At 42.3% G+C, this 17,500-nt stretch overlaps 1 protein-coding gene across 3 annotated transcripts in view; it reads right to left on the reverse strand.

The window, feature by feature from the left end:
* PROX1 (prospero homeobox 1) overlaps positions 1-17,500 on the reverse strand; it is a 47,780-nt gene that overhangs the window by 8,919 nt on the left and 21,361 nt on the right. For all 3 annotated transcript variants that reach the window (XM_069852815.1, XM_069852813.1, XM_069852814.1), the window contains exon 4: positions 17,237-17,431. In XM_069852815.1, coding sequence (XP_069708916.1) covers positions 17,237-17,431 — 195 coding nt within the window. The remainder of the gene's footprint in view (positions 1-17,236; positions 17,432-17,500) is intronic.

Raw genomic sequence — 17,500 nt, forward strand, 5'->3', positions numbered from 1 at the left:
AACCATAAAATTATTATTACAGAGGTCCTAAACTTCTCCCTCAAACTTACCTAGAACAGTGAATAAAGTATTTACTTGGAAGTTCATTTTCTGCAGCCCGTTGCTAAACTGTCCTAAAGCAGAGTGAATCATACGGGCAATGGTAGCAAAGCCCAGCATGAGGCCTGAAGCAGAAAAGACACCCTAGGAAAGGAGACAAACAGGTGAAGTACTTTACCGAGCATTCATTCACCCTTGTGCACACATGATTCCTCTAAACAAACTCTCCTATCCCTGCTGTTTGTTAAGTAAATATTGATCAAGGAGAGACATATCTCCTGACAGCAGTAGCAAAAGCTGGGGACTTGTACTGCAGACAGAGTGGACTTACGTGGATAAACTCAGATGCTTTAGGAAGGCCACACAGTGATTACCAGATAAAAAGGCAAGAAGTCAGAGAGTTAGCTTTCCTTTCCCCTTTGTAGGGGGCTGTGACTTGGTTACATGGAACGTCCATGACAGGAAGAAAAGTCATCTGCTCCCAGGCACAGACTTCTAAAGCAAGAACCTGCATCTTAGGTTCTCAAATGACTTCATATTTTTCTCTCTTGCCAGCTGATGCATTCATATTGTATAGAATAAACGTGGAGTTTAAGTCCCTCTCCCAGAGCACATGTGGGAGTCTACCAAAGGGCAGCTCCTCAGCGATGTAAATTTTCACTGCTCCATTGGTTTACACGGAGAGTTTACACCTCCTGTGAATGGGCCATTCCCTGTTGTTCTGGGCCGAGGCACATTTTCCTCAGGAGCACTTTTTTCCATTCACACTCCAAGTGAGCAGTTCACTCTGATGCCTGTGGGATAAGGTACACACCACCCTATGAAATGGTGCCCAGTTTAGGCTGGCATGTCAAATCGCATAAGCAAACAATAAAGATTTATTGGACTGATGTGTCTAATAGTAGCATAGCTGCAGAAAGGAGCAGCAAAATTGTCAAGGAGTTAGTGGCTGTGATTTCATGTAAAATTTCAGCCATAGGTAATAGCGACCTTATTTTAGTAAACTATTCAAATTTGGGTAGACGTTAGAAGTAATGTAAGTGCTTCTTCGAGCAGATTTTTAAGCACTCCTCAGAGACTGCATTGAAAATCTCCGAATCACATGCAAGGCAAACATAAAGCCATTCACCTTGCCTGTGGGGGGAGGAAGAGGAAGAGAATCAGACATTAATTTTCAGTACAGGGTCCCATGTTTAGAAATATGAAGACCAACACAGCCGTTCTAATATTGTAACAGCGTCAGACAACTGCTTGGCTGTAGCACACAAATCTGAAGATCCTTCAGACAGGGACAGCTGGGCTAAGCTCAAAACCCTTCCTCATATGATGTCTAATCTGCATTAAACTTCAGCTCCATTTATACGATTAGGCTGGCCAGAGGGTACCTACAGACTTTGCCTGTGGTATTGTGCTGGCGTCTGATAGTGTGTTGTATTACCAACGTTCCAAGAGTAAACACACTTGTAGGAAACAGCTATAGTTCAAGGCTGCACTTTAAAAAAATAAATGTTTCATCAGTCTTAGCAAAGGAACAAACAGCAATAACACTCTGCATCATATTTTACAAAGCTTCAAAAGAACAATGTCCCGTTGAGTGAAATTCAGTAGCATTCTGTAAACATTAATTTAAGGAAATCAATAGGCTCTGTGAGCTAAAGCCATATTGCAAGATAAACTGGCTGGGGTGCTACTTTGTCAAACAGATTTTAGTTTTCTCGGCTAGATAAAGATGGTTTCAAAATGGGGTAACGTGTTGCAACCAAGGTTTGAAAACTATGTGGCCTTCAAACAGTCTGCTTGTTCCTACTACAAAGCTAGATAAACATACTTTAAAAATGATAAGATTGGGCCAGATTGATTTTACTTTCAGATTTTATATAAAGTAGAATTCTTACTGAGTACGTGTTTGGATTTTTTTCGATCCTACTTATGAGCAGAAATACACAAGTGCAGCACAGATAGATCAAGATGTCAGGCTTCCAGGAGAGGTTAAATCATCTGCAGGCATTTTGGGAGGTTTTGCATGGATTTTTTTGCAATTGCAGGACATTACAGATCTTAAAAAAAATCTTTATTCATGTTGACCTGGTGGCAACAAGTCGCCTTGCCAAACAGGAACGCCAAAATCTCTAGTGGACTTAGGATCAGAGGTCCTCAGTTGGTGAAGGCTGCTCACGTTGCAGAGCGCAAGGTCGTGGTAACAGGAGGTAAACAGGTTGGAGGGGGTGGGAGGGGGAAGGCCAGATCACTCTTCTAGTTGGGTGATCTAGACAGTGGCTATAGGGAGGGACGCTGCAGAAGTCAAGGATAAAGCATTAACAGCATCTAGTAGGCAACTGATGGAGCATCTCTTCAGGATGATGAGTGAGTCCACTATTGGGGGAGCAGTCTCACTATGGGTAGCTCCAGGTCAGACAGGTTAAATGTGTGTGCACAGTGGTCCACACCAGCACAGATACGGCAACAGCAGAAGAGATTCAGGGAAAATAGTTCTGCTGAGAAGACCTCATACAAAGCACAAACTAAATGTGCAAAGGCACGCCCACTCCTAAAGTCAGGGTAAGGAGAGTTTTGGGGGCATAGTGCAACCTTCTTTAAGAAGAAGCATAAGAAACCCCACTTGCATCCACATGTAGCCCTGAGACTCTGACTCACATGATGAAGTTATAAGCCTGTGGTCTTTGGGGTCAAGCTAACACCTAAATGTGTATTCCCATACCTGCAGTAAACCGACTGAGGACAAGCCCTTCCCATCCATAAGACACTACATCAGTGCCATGCTAGGGTCAAGCCAGCAGTGAGGTATCACACTACTTCTGAAACTACTGTTTTGTGGGCTTGTGAGGAGGCTGATAACACTAGGACCAGCCCCTTCCTCATGCACGTCCCACCGAGCCAGCTTCTTAACAAAGAGCTGCAAGGCAGCCCGCCTATCCAGTGGGCCCTCCACAAACTAGGGACTTATCATAGAATCATAGAATCATCAGGTTGGAAGAGACCCACCGGATCATCGAGTCCAACCATTCCTATCAATCACGAAACCATGCCCCTCAGCACCTCATCCACCGTGCCTTAAACACCTCCAGGGAAGGCGACTCAACCACCTCCCTGGGCAGCCTGTTCCAGTGCCCAATGACCCTTTCTGTGAAAATTTTTTTCCTAATGTTCAGCCTAAACCTCCCCTGGTGGAGCTTGAGGCCATTCCCTCTTGTCCTGTCCCCTGTCACTTGGGAGAAGAGGCCATCACCCTCCTCTCCACAACCTCCTTTCAGGTAGTTGTAGAGAGCAATGAGGTCTCCCCTCAGCCTCCTCTTCTCCAGGCTAAACAACCCCAGCTCTCTCAGCCGTTCCTCATAAGGCCTGTTCTCCGGGCCCTATCAGTGTCTCCAGGATAATGCTGCCCTGAGCAGCACACTCTTACTGTCAGTTCTCCTGTGCTTTCAAGGGCAGCATCAGCAATACCTTACTGGTGTCCTAGCTCCTGCCACATCTATCCAAACCATCACCTCCCCTCATGCACAGACACTTTTGCCTGAGCACGGTGAGCTGCTGTGTGGCACCATCTTCGCATTGCAAGTTGGTGTGGCAGCATATCAAGCAGGAGGCTTTGGCTTCTACACAGAAATTGGAAGCAGGTTTTGGAGTAAGTTGCTACACTTTTTGGCGTGAAAGCCATGGCAGCATATGGCCCAATGTTCTCAGTTTAAGTCTGACACTTAACATTATTTAACAGTTTCTGTGTTAGGTGCTTTATAAGGTAAAGGAAATTAACAATTTTCAGCTAATTAGATCACTCAATTGGCTGAACATCCTGGACACCTCTTAGAAAAAAAACAGGTTGGCTCAAGTGATAGAAAGGCTAATGCTTCTTCCATTATCACTTATGAGGAGAGGGAAATAGTTGGAAAGGATGCTTTTATTTTTAAAACAGAAATGAAAAATACGTCAACTATTGGACACTCTAGTAAACACACTTTTCTCCCCATCACCACCTTTCTAGAAAGCAGAGCATCAATTTGCCCACCACCTCATGTGTCCCAATCCCCCTGGCTACAGCAGCAGCTCTCTGGTGCCACCATGGTCTGCATTTATTGCCATCAAGTTTCCTATCACAACTCCTGCTGCACAAATCTGTTAGGAAACGGATTTTTTTGGAAAGAGAAAAAGATGCACAAGAAAATGGGTGGCCATTCAGGACATCTGCTCTCCCACTGTGGCACACAAAGAGAAGCCCACTCTTTTGGGACAGCGCTAACAACACAGCACTGAATCTGGCATTTGGGAAAGGAAAAGCATTAATTTGAGTCAGGGTAAAAAGAGAAAAATTAGGAAAACGAAGGAGGGGTTTTTTTGTTGCTCTTACAGTTACACTGTAGCTTTTTTACTCTTTGTAAAAAGCTGCAAAACACATGCCCTTCAAATGATTTAAGAATGTATTTTAAAAGCATTTGCTCAAAATGAAGCTGAGATCTCTTAACCCTTGCATAGAGTTTAGGGCACTAGTAATCTACTGCTGGTTTACTGTTATCTCCTCCGCCAAGCTCACAAAGGGGAGAATGGGCATGGCTCTTACAAGGAAAAAAACTGACAGTGGGGCCACTGAGATGTCTGATAATATCGGGGAAGTGAAAACTCTAGTGCAGTGAAAATGGATACTGTGTGATACATTAGATTTAATCACTTGCATTTCAATTAAGCTTTTCCACAAATAAAGATTGGGAAGTACTCTGCAGGCTCCCTGCGTGGCTAGAGCGCCAAGTACTGTTGGTGCTGTGTGCCCCGTCTGGATGCACACAACAGAGCTTCCACAGCTCCCTCAGGCTGAAACCCTCCTTCTGCCTCCCAGGGTCCTCCCTGATATTACCCATCTTCCCATTTTGCAGTACGCGAGAGGCATCCCATACATGTCAGCACCCCTGGAGAAACTCTGTCCTGGGACTGCTGTGCCTGCAGTTTCAGGGATGAGCCTATCCATCACAGAAACACAGCTACTCTCTCCTACAAACACAATGGCCCTAACACGAAAAGTTCATAAGTCTTGCGTGTAGAGTGGGCTAAAGCAAAATAAAAATATTTTCCATTTACAATTTCTTTAGACTTTTTGAAATTCAGTTCACCCTTTCCCCCACCCTTGAAAATCATCAATAGCTTTTTAATAGGGAGATGATAATCAAACTTCCTTTTCTGCCTTACTAATGAATTAGAACTGCATGAGATGTAGAGGTTTCTAATGGAAATTCTGATTGCCCTTAACTCACTGCATTGCCAATGGCACTGCCACAGAATGGAAAAATCACTAAGGCTCCTACAGCTTAGGATAGTTGCGGGTTTAGTCTGTGTTGGGAAATGTAAGACAGAATCACAGGAGGGGTTACTGTCACACCCAAGAAGCTGCGTCATATAAAAACTGATGGAGAAATAAAACTCTCATGCACCAGAATAGCCTAACTCAGTCCCATTGTGGTGAAATGCAATCTGCTACAAGTGGCTGCTTACAATGCCAAGCGGCATATTATATACCCTGCTGCCAAATTCCAGCAGGTACCACATACAAGCGCCCACAAAAAACCTGTCCAGAATAGTGAGTACAGGGATGCCCACCCAATTCTAGCTCTGCTATGGGAATAGCAGAGAGATTATTGCATACTCTCCTGGACACATCAGCCAGACAGGAATGTGATGTGTTACTCACAAGGACCAGGAGGCACAGCCTGGACTGTGACGAACAGGTATGCCTCTCACCAGCAGTAAGTCCTCTGCTTTCATGGTGTATTTCCATGCATAACAGAGCTGGGCAGGAAGAAACTGCTGGTTAGACCATGGATATAGAGGAAAAGTTCTTCACAGAGATTGTACTGAGGGGGAATTCTTTCTATGTTCAGCAGAATTTGGCCCCATAGATGAACTATTAACACTATACTAAAAGTGACAATTAATGGCTTACACATCTAGAGTACAACTTACATATACAAAAAACTAAGTTGTAACAGTAAACAGCAGTAATTGGTGTTGCTTGCTCTTGCTCACTCTTTCCGTCTCTCTGCATTGCAGTCACCTTTGCCTTCTCTATCTGGCCCTAAAAACTCTAACTGTGCCCTCTACCTCCTCAGTTTGTCTGTGCTGGGGTGGGGGGAGTACGGAGGGAGGTAGAGGAGAGTAATGGGAAGCAGGTGGTGTTTAATCAGACTGGCAGAGAAATAGGCAGTCACCGGGGTCCTTTTCGGGGTGGCATGAAGGTGGTAAGCATGCCCCCTGGCATCAGGATACCACCTATTCCCCTTCCCCTGGCTGAAGGTAGGGGCAGGGGAAGGAAACTGTGTCGCAAATGAAGCCCTGGCTCCACCAGCCCAGGCTCTCCCCAATTAACTCTGACAAACCACCTCCCAGCATAACCATGCTTTTCAGGGAAGCCTAAACCCATTGTAGCAGGATAAACTGCTCCACCCATTCCACCCTGAGCCATGTGGCCAGCCAAAGGGCAAACACCCCACTACAAGCTTCAGTGCAGGACCTGCTGGGGACTGATGCGCCTCGCCAGCCTGTGAGGTCAGAACGTTAAGTCTTATGTTCTAATGGACTGAGCTCCCTGTTGTTTAATTCTTCTTTATCTCTCTGGAAGGAAATGGTGCAACTCCAGACAGTGCTGGATTAAATAACCTCGAGGCTGGGCCTCGTCTGATGGAGCCAGCCCTCTCCTCAATTCCATGACAAAATCCACTTTGGCTTCCCCCTGAACATCGATGCTCAGCAGTTAAAGAACTTCTACTTGAAACGGTTATTTCACCTCTCTCCCCTAAAAACTTTCTGAAGTTGTAGACTATGCCTCTTCATGCATTCATGTGTCTACACCACTGTTTCTCCCCCCCAAGTCCTAATCAATGCAGCAGCCCTTCTGCTTAGCAACAGAGATCACATCACCCTCATCTGCTGCTCTCTACAAAGTCTCTCCATTAACTACAGAAACAAGTTCAAGGCCACATCTTTGAGCAGCCTGGGCCACCACCTGGACATGGCTTCTTCTGTCGGCATACTTCCATTAGATCCTTGAAACCTCTCCCCCACAGAGGGCAGTTCACAAGTCCCTCCAGTGGCACAGAAAATGAGGCAGAGCCTGGCTTCTTACCTTCCCCCCCTGCGTATAAGAAAGATGAACCTTGCCCCTTCCAGATCGACAGGGAGAAATCATCTCCAATACATTGATTACTTTCAGCCAGCCCTTCTGGATGGCCTTCTCTCTCTTGCCTACCCACAGTCATGCATCGGGAAGACACCAAGCTCTCCCACTGCACTACAAAATTCAGCAATACTCTAGTATTGCAGGTGATGAGCTCTATGTAACTACAGAAAGTGATCCAGTATTCTGTAGAATTCTTTCCTCTTGGACCAAACCATATTTCTTAACTTCACTTCTTGTGTTATTAATGTCACTTCAGTAGGATACTGGATCATGGCTACTTCACCTCCCAGGCTCGCGCTCTTTTTCTCTCTCTCTCTCTCATGCAGGTGAAGGAACACACAGTCCTCATGGATCCCTGCAATATTCTGCTCTTACTTCCTTAGATCCTCAGTATTTCACCCTTACAGTTGCAAGTATCTTCGAAAAAAGTGTCGCCATTGCATTCTGCACCAATGTCAGAAAGCCTCTCTGCAAGCAAATCTGCACTGCTACTGCTCTCTCAGCCCAGGGATACCTGCTTTGAGATTGGTCAGGACCCCAGAAAGCTGGGCCAGAAACCAGTGTGGATCATGATGCTCCTAAACTTCTCCTATGGTTTCCAAAGGTTATGACAGTTTGCTAATTCACCTTATGAAAGCTTGACTCATGTCCATTTTAAAACACATTGAAGATATCAAGCGAACGGTGTTCTGCCTGAAGGTGACCTATTCAAAGTCCTATAGGATGGGCAATCCTATCTGTAAGACTTCTGTTAAAGTCAGTCACACAGCCCTGACCCTGTACTGTGAGATGGTATTGGCTGGGACCTCCTCTTTTGGCAAGCGTGCCTTACAAAAATAAAAACAATGCCCCTCTCCATCCCACATCCATAAACGTGATGGCTCGGTGGCACCAAATCCAGGTCTGCATTTAATTTTTGTTTTAAAATAAACAAATGAAACTTTTTTCCACTTAATATTTAACATATATTCACACACTTGACTGTATAGTAACACAACAAAAGACAGCTCTTCAGCTGGCACAGATTAATTAGCTGCAGTGATTGCTGGAGCTGATTTACACCAGAAACTGAGCATCCAGCCCAGAATTTAGTTCAGTGTCATGGAGAAAATGCGTGGGGTGGGTGGGATGTGGAGGAAAAAATCTTACCAATCTATTAAGTTAACCCACTAATTCACATCTCTCTGGTATAACATTTATATAGAACAGCTTAGATAAAAGTTTAGAAGATCAAACGTTTTCCTCAGTTTTCACAGTATAAAACATTCTAGGTCCCTTCAATGTGACACACTAAAACACATATTTCAGCTGATCAGGTCTTGTGAATACCTTCCTTCTTCACTGGACCGCACAGCTTCTTCAAACACTCTGAGTGAGAAATTTAGCTGTCGTTTAAAAGAAATCAAGAAAGTCTAGAAGCATGTGCAACTTGCATGTTACTCATTATCACAACTAGGATTTTTAAATGGTAGTAGAAATCATGGATTTCTTTTACTTTTTTTTTTTTTTTTCAATCATCAGGTTTTTAAAATTGAACTGCCTAGCCTAATGAACTCTTTCTATGTTCAAATGAAGGATGAATGATAAAACATTTCAGCTTGTGAGGGATAAGACTTCAGGCGAGTAAGGGACAACATGGGTTAAAATTCACCTTGTTTCTCACTCCTCATCTATGATGGGTTTTTGGAGAACAACGGACATCTGGAAATCAGTTTTACATAGAAAAATAGAAAACAGGGAAGAACCAGGAAGATGAATAAAGGCTCATCACAGACACAAAAGACCAGAGCAAAAAGAAGCTTGGATTTGGGTATTCTTGTCTGGCAAGGAGGCAGGCAGTAAGGCTAATGAAGCATTTGCGATATGGGACGTATGCCAGCGTAACAAAGAAGATGTGCATCAGCTCTGCAGATGTGCCAAAGCCCCCAGAGCAAAATAATGACATAATCACCATCAGTGTCACAGACCAGACTGTACACAAGGTGACATGGGAGAGAATAAATAAGAGTCTTTAGAGGGTTGTAGTACACACACGGGAAGGAATAGCCATTCCTCACAACTGCCACAAGAGAGTGGCGAGATGTTGGGTATTAATGTGTGCAGCTAGTAAAAGGAATCTTGAATTGTGCAAGGCTAGCGCACTATAAATTGGTGCTTTTCTCCATCTCCAGTTGATGTTTCAATTCCCACTTCCCCTTGTTGAATGCAAAATGAAATGGCAGTAGGAGTCAGAAGAGTTTGCCAAGTTTTGTTTTGGTTTTGTTGGTTTCTTTTTCTTTTTTCTTTTTTTTCTTTTTGGAAGGGGGCTGTTTTGTTTGAAAAGGGGATGGGGCAATAAGGATGAGTACCAGTAAATAATTGTAAAAGGAAAAAAATACACCCCCCAAAACCTCAAAACAAAACACAGCACACCACCACTACATGCACACAAGCACACAGGCACAGAAATCCTGCACCATTCAGCCGGAACAATCCTAGGATTCCCCTAAAGCAAAATTAGAAACAAATGAGGATGAGTTTTGCAGTTTTTTTTGGGGGTTATGCTTTCTGGTTTACTGCTATCCATGAACTAAACCAGGAAAAATTCCACTAAAATATTTTTTCCATGCTAAAAGATAAGATTACTATTTTATTGATCAGTAATAAAACACCGCTTAGGGCAATTTAGTACTTAACATGTTATTTGCGGTGGGGAGTAATCTGAAAAGCCCTGAGTAGCCTTAAATCATTTCACAACAGCTCTTCCTTCATAAAAGCAAGTGTTTGCCTCCGTACAGCTGTGTGATTTTGTGGTGTACTTTTTTTACAAGACTTTTGTCAATTTTTAAAGGGAACATCTGTTTGATAAAGTAGAACAACACTGGTAGTAATCCACAGGCCTAAGTGGGCAAACTGTGAAAGAGCAGGAGATAGGCTGACGGCACCAACAGAGCTCTAGCAGAAGGAACACTCAAGTACGTAATTGTTTGCAGGATCTGGCCCTACAAGAGGAGCTCAGAAGAACAAAGCACTTGGCTTCACCAGTGTCCCTTTTCATTGCTTCTAATGAAAGATTCATAAGAATAACTTTAATTTTTTATGATCTTTTTTTGCATTACTGTATTAGCTGCATCTACTTTGTATGCAATTTCTTCTTAAATACAGAAAACCTGTTTCAAAATGCCAGGCATAATAACTTAATCAGTACAATAATTGATCTTGATTGTTGTGCAGTCCTTCTTAACAGTAAGGAAGTGAGATGGAGCCCAGAAAATGCTTTATGTGATTATTCCTTTTAACCGCAAAGTGATGGATTTATGAAGTATGCAGGTGAAAGTCTGGAGCGGAGTTGTTTGGTTTTTTTTAAAAAAAGATGGAAAAAAATTATTAAAACCTCCCTAATTTGCTAGTTAAACTGTTCAGTGGAAGAATGATTGTATTTGTCCTTTTTGGCTTCGCCCAATTAATTGGAGCAGTAATATAACGATTGTTAATAAAGAACCATAATTTGACTGTACTTCTTGCCTATCTACTATAACCACACCACATCTTTATTTAGCATATCATCGGGGAAAACAAGGAAGCATGTATATAATTTTGTTCTCTTGTATATAAAGTTTAATAATTATGCCACAGAGGATTCTAAATTAATTGCAGAAGGCACAACAGTATTAATAATCTGTTTAGCAAACTCTGGCTTCTTTGCAGTTTGATGTTACAAACAGAGACAGTATGAACTGTGGCAGCTTTTTAAACTGGACGAGTGTTTGTTTCTGTTACAGCTTATACTAATGTTTTCTTTTAAGCTTTTTGTACTGTGCACCTTTCTTCGCTCTAAGAAAAAAAAAACAAACCATAAAACAAAACCACAGAACAACTCAACAAACAAGCCTGTGCTTATTTGAGTATGTTTCGATCAAAGCTGACAGATCGAATTTTTCATTTATTGCAGTCATTCCTCATAATTACAGCAGTGTTTTAATTTTTTTTCTTCCCTTGAATAAGAGAGAAGGGGTTCTGAGAAAGTTTTTAATTAGCTAAATAGGTCTGTGTAATCTAGATGAAATAAACACACCCGTTTGAAAGGGTTGTTAGAACTTTTCCAGCCATTTAATCCATAGATGGCTGAACACAATGATACCTTCCACAGAAAGCTACAGCCACCACCAGCAGCTGTTAGAAGAGAGCTTGCTCCCTGCTCCTATTGATAACCCTTTGTGGAATGAAGAAAAAGAGCTGAGGGAAGGAGAACTGAATGTCAGACAATAGACATCGCTACACACACTGTCTCTGAACTTTCCTCATCTCTGAAGGACAATTAATTATGAAGGCCTTTGGGGTAGGTCGAAGCAAGGGAAAACCTACTGCTGGCCCAGCACTCCAGCCGCTATCTCTGTGTTTGTTAAATGGTTGTGCCTGTTGGGGAACCAGAGTAGCAGCCACCAAAATAGCCAATAGATCATTTAGGAAAAAAGAGCAAAAGATTTTTTTATGTGTGTCTGTCCTTGTATAATTCTATTCTCACTGTGAAATCATCCATACACAAAACACAAGGACGACTTTTTTTTTTTTTTAAAGAGCCACAGGGTAGGTTACAGTCAGAAACGGCCTCTCAGTGGTGTGTTAAAAAGGATGGTCTTTTCACCAAATCATTTCACAGAGGCAAAACAGACAAACACAAAGAGTTGAGACTTTTTCTCCTACATTAAATAGAGTAACTGATAAGGTCAGACATATGATACCTAAAGACATGAATCTGTGAACTCTTGAAGTCAAAGGACTTCTCTGTGCAAAGGAACAATCTTTCAAAGGAAATAGATCATAGAACTCCACTGAATCCCCTTTAAACTTTATGAAGCAGGAGGAGAAAAAGCTCTAAGTAGGGAAGCTTGACAGAAGAGCCTTGAACTATTTTCTGAAGGAAAGATGAGACCCTCCCTAGGCTGCCACAAAACATCTTTTTTTTTTCTAAAGGCTCTTCTGAACTTTGATATGTGCCAAGACACCGCTATTGAAAGCTGTATAATTATGTGCTATAGCCACTGTAGAAAATGCTTTGTTCACCACAACAAAGAACAATAAGCAAAGTAAAGTGACATTACACTGTATCTTTTTCTTTAAGAATATTGAGAAAGGTCACGGTACGTTATAACTAATAAAGCTGTTGAGTAAGGAAGTTTAAAGTTGATCTTGCTGTGCTTAAATGTAACCCAATGACAAAAAGGCAGAGGGAACTAAAATTGTAATGACATTAAAAAATAGATCATATATCAACGTGCCAACTTCCTTATACAAACACCTTGAATCCAAAGGACACAAACAGGAAAACCAAGTGTAGTCCTGCAACAGTATTCCTCTCATACTTCTCTCCCTAATAGCTTCCAAATACAATCTGTGGTTCAACTAACTGCAAAAACTGATTAATAAGCATTAATTGATACCTACAATGCATGGACCTTCTATTGCAAGCTGTGGATTTTGTTACTTGATTAAAAAACAGGTTCATTTCCTGAGCAGTTTCAAGGAAAGCTCTGCTGTTTCACAAGAGAGCCTCTTCCAAATTAAAAAATGAAAAAAAGCCAAAAAAAAACCCAAACAAACCCCAAAAAAGTGGCCTGAGGGCATCAATTAAATTTCCTGAAACCAAGATTTTTCAGTGAAAAAGAAATTCCATCTGGACACCTGTGTTTCAGGGTTTTATTTTCCAGAGGGATCAGGGCAGTTACGTTTGCTACTCTCAAACAGCCAAAGCAGCTTTACTCTCCTGCTGATCACCAGACAGCAGCCCTCCGACTTTGTCTTTAAGAATGCTGAGAACAATGTTGAAATGCTACAACAATAAAGCCCTTGAAGAAGGAAGTATACAGCTGAGGGAAAAAATGTGAGGAGCTTAATACTGAAACGAACAACTGTCCGGTTAGGCTGGGCCCACTGCTGGTACCACAAGAAGTGCAGAGACTGCTACAGCAGAGCAGTTTGTATAGGAAGAGCAATCTCTGAGATGGAAGTTAGCAAGTTACGGACTTGATTTTTACTTCTCTTGAGGCCACTTTGCACTGCTCTGCCATGTAAAGGAGTATTACTGTGGTTATAAATTGTACTTTACAGTGATGTGTATTGCAAAACCACTCATAAGTGGCTTTAGTTCAAATAAGAATCAGGTTTGAAGGTTTTAATTTTCCTTTTCATGAACCTCAATTCAGCTCAAGATGAATCCTGCAGATGAAACTGAAGAAGAATACAGTTCCTAAAATAAGCATGAGTGGCCAGAATTTTTGATAATTTAGGATGTCTTAGTTTTTGGATGTAGTGCTGGGCACACTTCATTTTCAGGGACCGGACTGTCAAGGACCTCCTGACAAAGTGGCTCTCATTAACAGATCTCCAGTTGAGCATCCCAAAATTGAACTGGCCTAAAATCATCATCACTTCTGAAAATTTTGGCAGCCAGCATTCCTCTCAAGGGTTTGTAGGCCACTTACGTGACTGGGTTATTACTTAGATTTTATAGGTGGTGCTATTTGAATTGTTTTACATAATCTCGTTGATTTTTATGGGACTAACTCAGAGTGCCTTAAGTTAAACATTCTGCTAAGACTTGAGTACAACTGGTCTTAATTAGTTTTTTCCCACAAGTGTGGTTTTCCCCTGCCAAAAGCAGAGCAAACTTCTTAAAAATGGTTTCTTCCCCCTTCGAAACGATGACACGTGCCTCAACTAGTGCTATGAAAAGAGGCAATCATCGCGTCAAGCCCCACTGTACCAAAACTGCATACAGTGTATTTGTGCAAGTAACACAGCTTGGCAGACGTTTCACTATTGTGATCAATCTCAATAACTACGTCTGCAAAACCAGGCGAGTTCCAGTGAAGCAGCAGGCAGGCTGAGCTCAAGAAAGATGGCGTGTGCGGGGGCTTGCTCTGGTGTTCATTTGCTCACTATGCAGAGGAGAGTGGCTAGTGTAAGGAGTAGGCAGGAGGGCACAGAGTGAAATTGCTAGCACAGAGAGGCCACGAGATTTCAGAACTAAGATTGAGTCATTAAATGCCCACATGGAAAAGGAACAGACATTGTGCGGAGAGATGTTAATACACAGAAAGCGATGGTAACTACAAAAAAATGCCAGAAAACAAGGGTGATAGAGAAGGAGTGGGAGCCAAAGCAAGGCTAAACCTCAGGTATTGTCCTCAGGCCAATTCCTTTTGCTTGTTTTAAGTACACAAATTGGTAAGAAAAAAATCTTATTTACGGTTTTTCACCACATTTTTTTATTTTAACTTGCAGCATGGTGTCCCCCTTATTTGAAATCACCCTGCCAGTCACAACTGTGAGCTCTGATAATCTGTTTTAGGATGGATCTTGAGAGTCATGAAATTATTTAGGTATTTTTTTTTCTTTTAATGCATAGCAACGGTATCTGACTTTAATTATTGCAGCTGGCATTCAAAGGCCTATGGCAACAGTACCGACGAGACAGATATCAAGTGGCACAGCAAGCTGTCCTCTCTTTCTGACCAACTTCCAATCTAGGCATTTGCACTGGGACATTAATATCTGTAGTTTTCATTCACCAGGACAACCCATCTTCTCTTTTTCCCCTCACTGGAAGAACTGCCCTGCAGCTGAGAAGCATCTTTACCTTTCACAAAAAAAAATTGTGGGTCCCCCCCCGCTTTAAAGACTCAGTTTCAAATTGCCCTGTGCAGCTTGGCACAGGTTTCTCGAGCTAACCCTACTGCTAGAGAGAGAAATGTGGAACCCACTAGACACGCATACGCACACATGCACACAAAACACAGGCAAAGTTGCATCACGCTGGAGGAGGCGTTGTATCTGTCTCTGGCTCACAGCCACAAGGGTACAATGGCAAAGCTAAAACCGATAGGGCATGTGGTTTGTAAAACATCTTATTTGACTTTGCTACAAGCTGTCAGTTCCAATGTGCAGGGAAAGGAACACAGTATCACAGATTCCTGAGGAAATCAATGGCACAGCCTGATACAGACCAAATGCACATTTTAGCTTTATCATTTTTTCCTCATAGTCATTTTTGGAGAATTAAACTACGTGTGTGAATTTCACCCAAGAAGAAATAAAGGGGGAGAGTTTTGGAATAGTAGTGTAAGTGATTTAAGAGAACAGCGTATCAGACTAATCAGAAGATCAGCAAAGCATCAATGAAGTATGAGAGGAAGGAACTTTGATGAAGCTAAATATGGCAAATGCTCAGTTTGCTAAATCCCTTTGGATCCAATTTCAACATTACAGTACTTGTCATTTTTGCTTTGCAGCTTGTGGGGGAGGGGACAGGCATTTATTGAGAAAAGTTACATTGGCTACATTGGAAACTGCACCATGCACTTTAACGATCTCATAACTGGCGGATCTTCAATGCAAAACCAAGATTTAAACCTCTAGGAAATCCTCATTACACTAGATAACACAAGTATGAACATATGAAGTGGCTGCTAATTGTTCTCATATACATCATCCTTTTCCCTCCACAACGGGGAAAAAACCAAGGGGCTCCTTTCCTAGCAGCTACTAGACACCTTGCTGAGATTAGGAGACTGCAATCACTAGCAGTGCTAAACATACAAGACATATATTTTCTTATCTCCTTGAAAACACCAATAACCTCTCCAAATTTCTTCACCAAAGTAATCCATTTACATTAACAATGCAACTAACATTTTGAAATACGCAATAAGTGCCTGAAATCAAGGACCCGAGAACTTTTGAGAGCAAAGAACATTTCAACCTACATTCTGCAAACAGACAAAAAGTTGCATTCAAAAGTAAATAAGCTTGAGGGAATTGAAGAACATTTTGACAGAAAAAAGTTGGTCACACTTATTTCCTTACATATTTCTTTTTGTTTTCCTATATTTAGCTATTATGGCTTGGCATGCAGGTAGACCTACCTCTCAGGGGCAGGAGTCTCCTGTCCAGTGCGCATGTCAGTGCCTAAAAGGGCCAGAGCTCTCAGGAGGGCCTGTGAGCGCTGGCACACCAAGCATAAAGTCTGGATATTGTCGTCAACTACAATGAATGGCAAAATCCCCAAGGAACATCCTCTTTCCTACTCTTTCATCTGCCCCTTCCATGCAACCATGCTTCCAGAAAACTCTGCATGCCCAGAAGAGGGGGAAGGAGCCAAGAAAGTCTTTGCTTAAAAACTTTTTGCATCATCTGAACTTACATGCTGTGAAAATGAGCACCGCTAAAAATCCTATGGAAGGATTTTAGGCAGGAAACCGCCTTTCTTTGGTGGGCACATGTCACTTTCGCTACAGGAGGGTACTCATTATGCAACTTGACCCTGAGTGAAAGGTGCAGATAAAAAAAATATAGTAATTAGTACCCACATCACTTTCCCACTCCACTTCACCAAGAGATGGCATTACTCAAGCCTCCCCCTCACGCACACCCTGTTCGAATGCATCATTGCATCTGACTACCTGAACAATGCAAACTGCCATCCTCAGCAGGGAGAAACACTCTCCCGTGGTATCGCCGAGGGTCAGCATGTTAATGATAACAATAGTCTGCTGAGCTACCAGGCTGGCCTGTAAACAGGGATCTTAATCAAAGCCACAAACCTGTTACAGCAGAAAACAGAGAGCATTTACTTCAAGTAGTCATTTTATCCTGCAGTCTGACAAATCAAATGCATTTCTGTTCTATAAATCAAATGAAGGAAAGCAGAGGAAGGTAACTGCAAGTGTTTGATCACGCAATTACGGAGCTTTAGAATAACAGTTAGATGACTTCTTTCACTACTGTCTCTCCTAAAGGAAGCTTCAAATAGTCGAAACTAAGAAACTTATCAAAAAATGTGAAAACTTTTATCTCTTGTCAAGTCCTAGTGAGGCTTAAGTCTCCAGCTACAAAGGATAAAAAGATTAATTAGCATCATTCAGGGACGCGGAATGCCCAGATTCCATCAGTCATGGCCACAACAAAAAGGTACATTATTTTAAAGGCACCCCGGACCATGCAGCAGCTCATACACACAGAGAAACAAAGATCAGTGCCTACCTCAAAATCATTTGCTTTATTGTAGTGCATGTTCAGGGCCCTGTACAGCTCACAGTCTCTGGTTATAGACAGCTCCTCAGTGCTCGTGACCCCGTCGTTGATGGCTTGCCGTGCATACTTCTCCATCTGAATGTAGTAAAACTCACGGAAATTGCTAAACCACTTGATGAGCTGAGAGGTAATGCATCTGTTGAACTGTTAAATTTAAACAGTAAGAAGGATAAGAGCACTGACATTCCTCCCTTCCTCCCTCCCCAATCCCAT

The sequence above is a fragment of the Phaenicophaeus curvirostris genome, chromosome 2 (genome assembly GCF_032191515.1).
Source record: "Phaenicophaeus curvirostris isolate KB17595 chromosome 2, BPBGC_Pcur_1.0, whole genome shotgun sequence".
Taxonomy (NCBI): domain Eukaryota; kingdom Metazoa; phylum Chordata; class Aves; order Cuculiformes; family Cuculidae; genus Phaenicophaeus; species Phaenicophaeus curvirostris.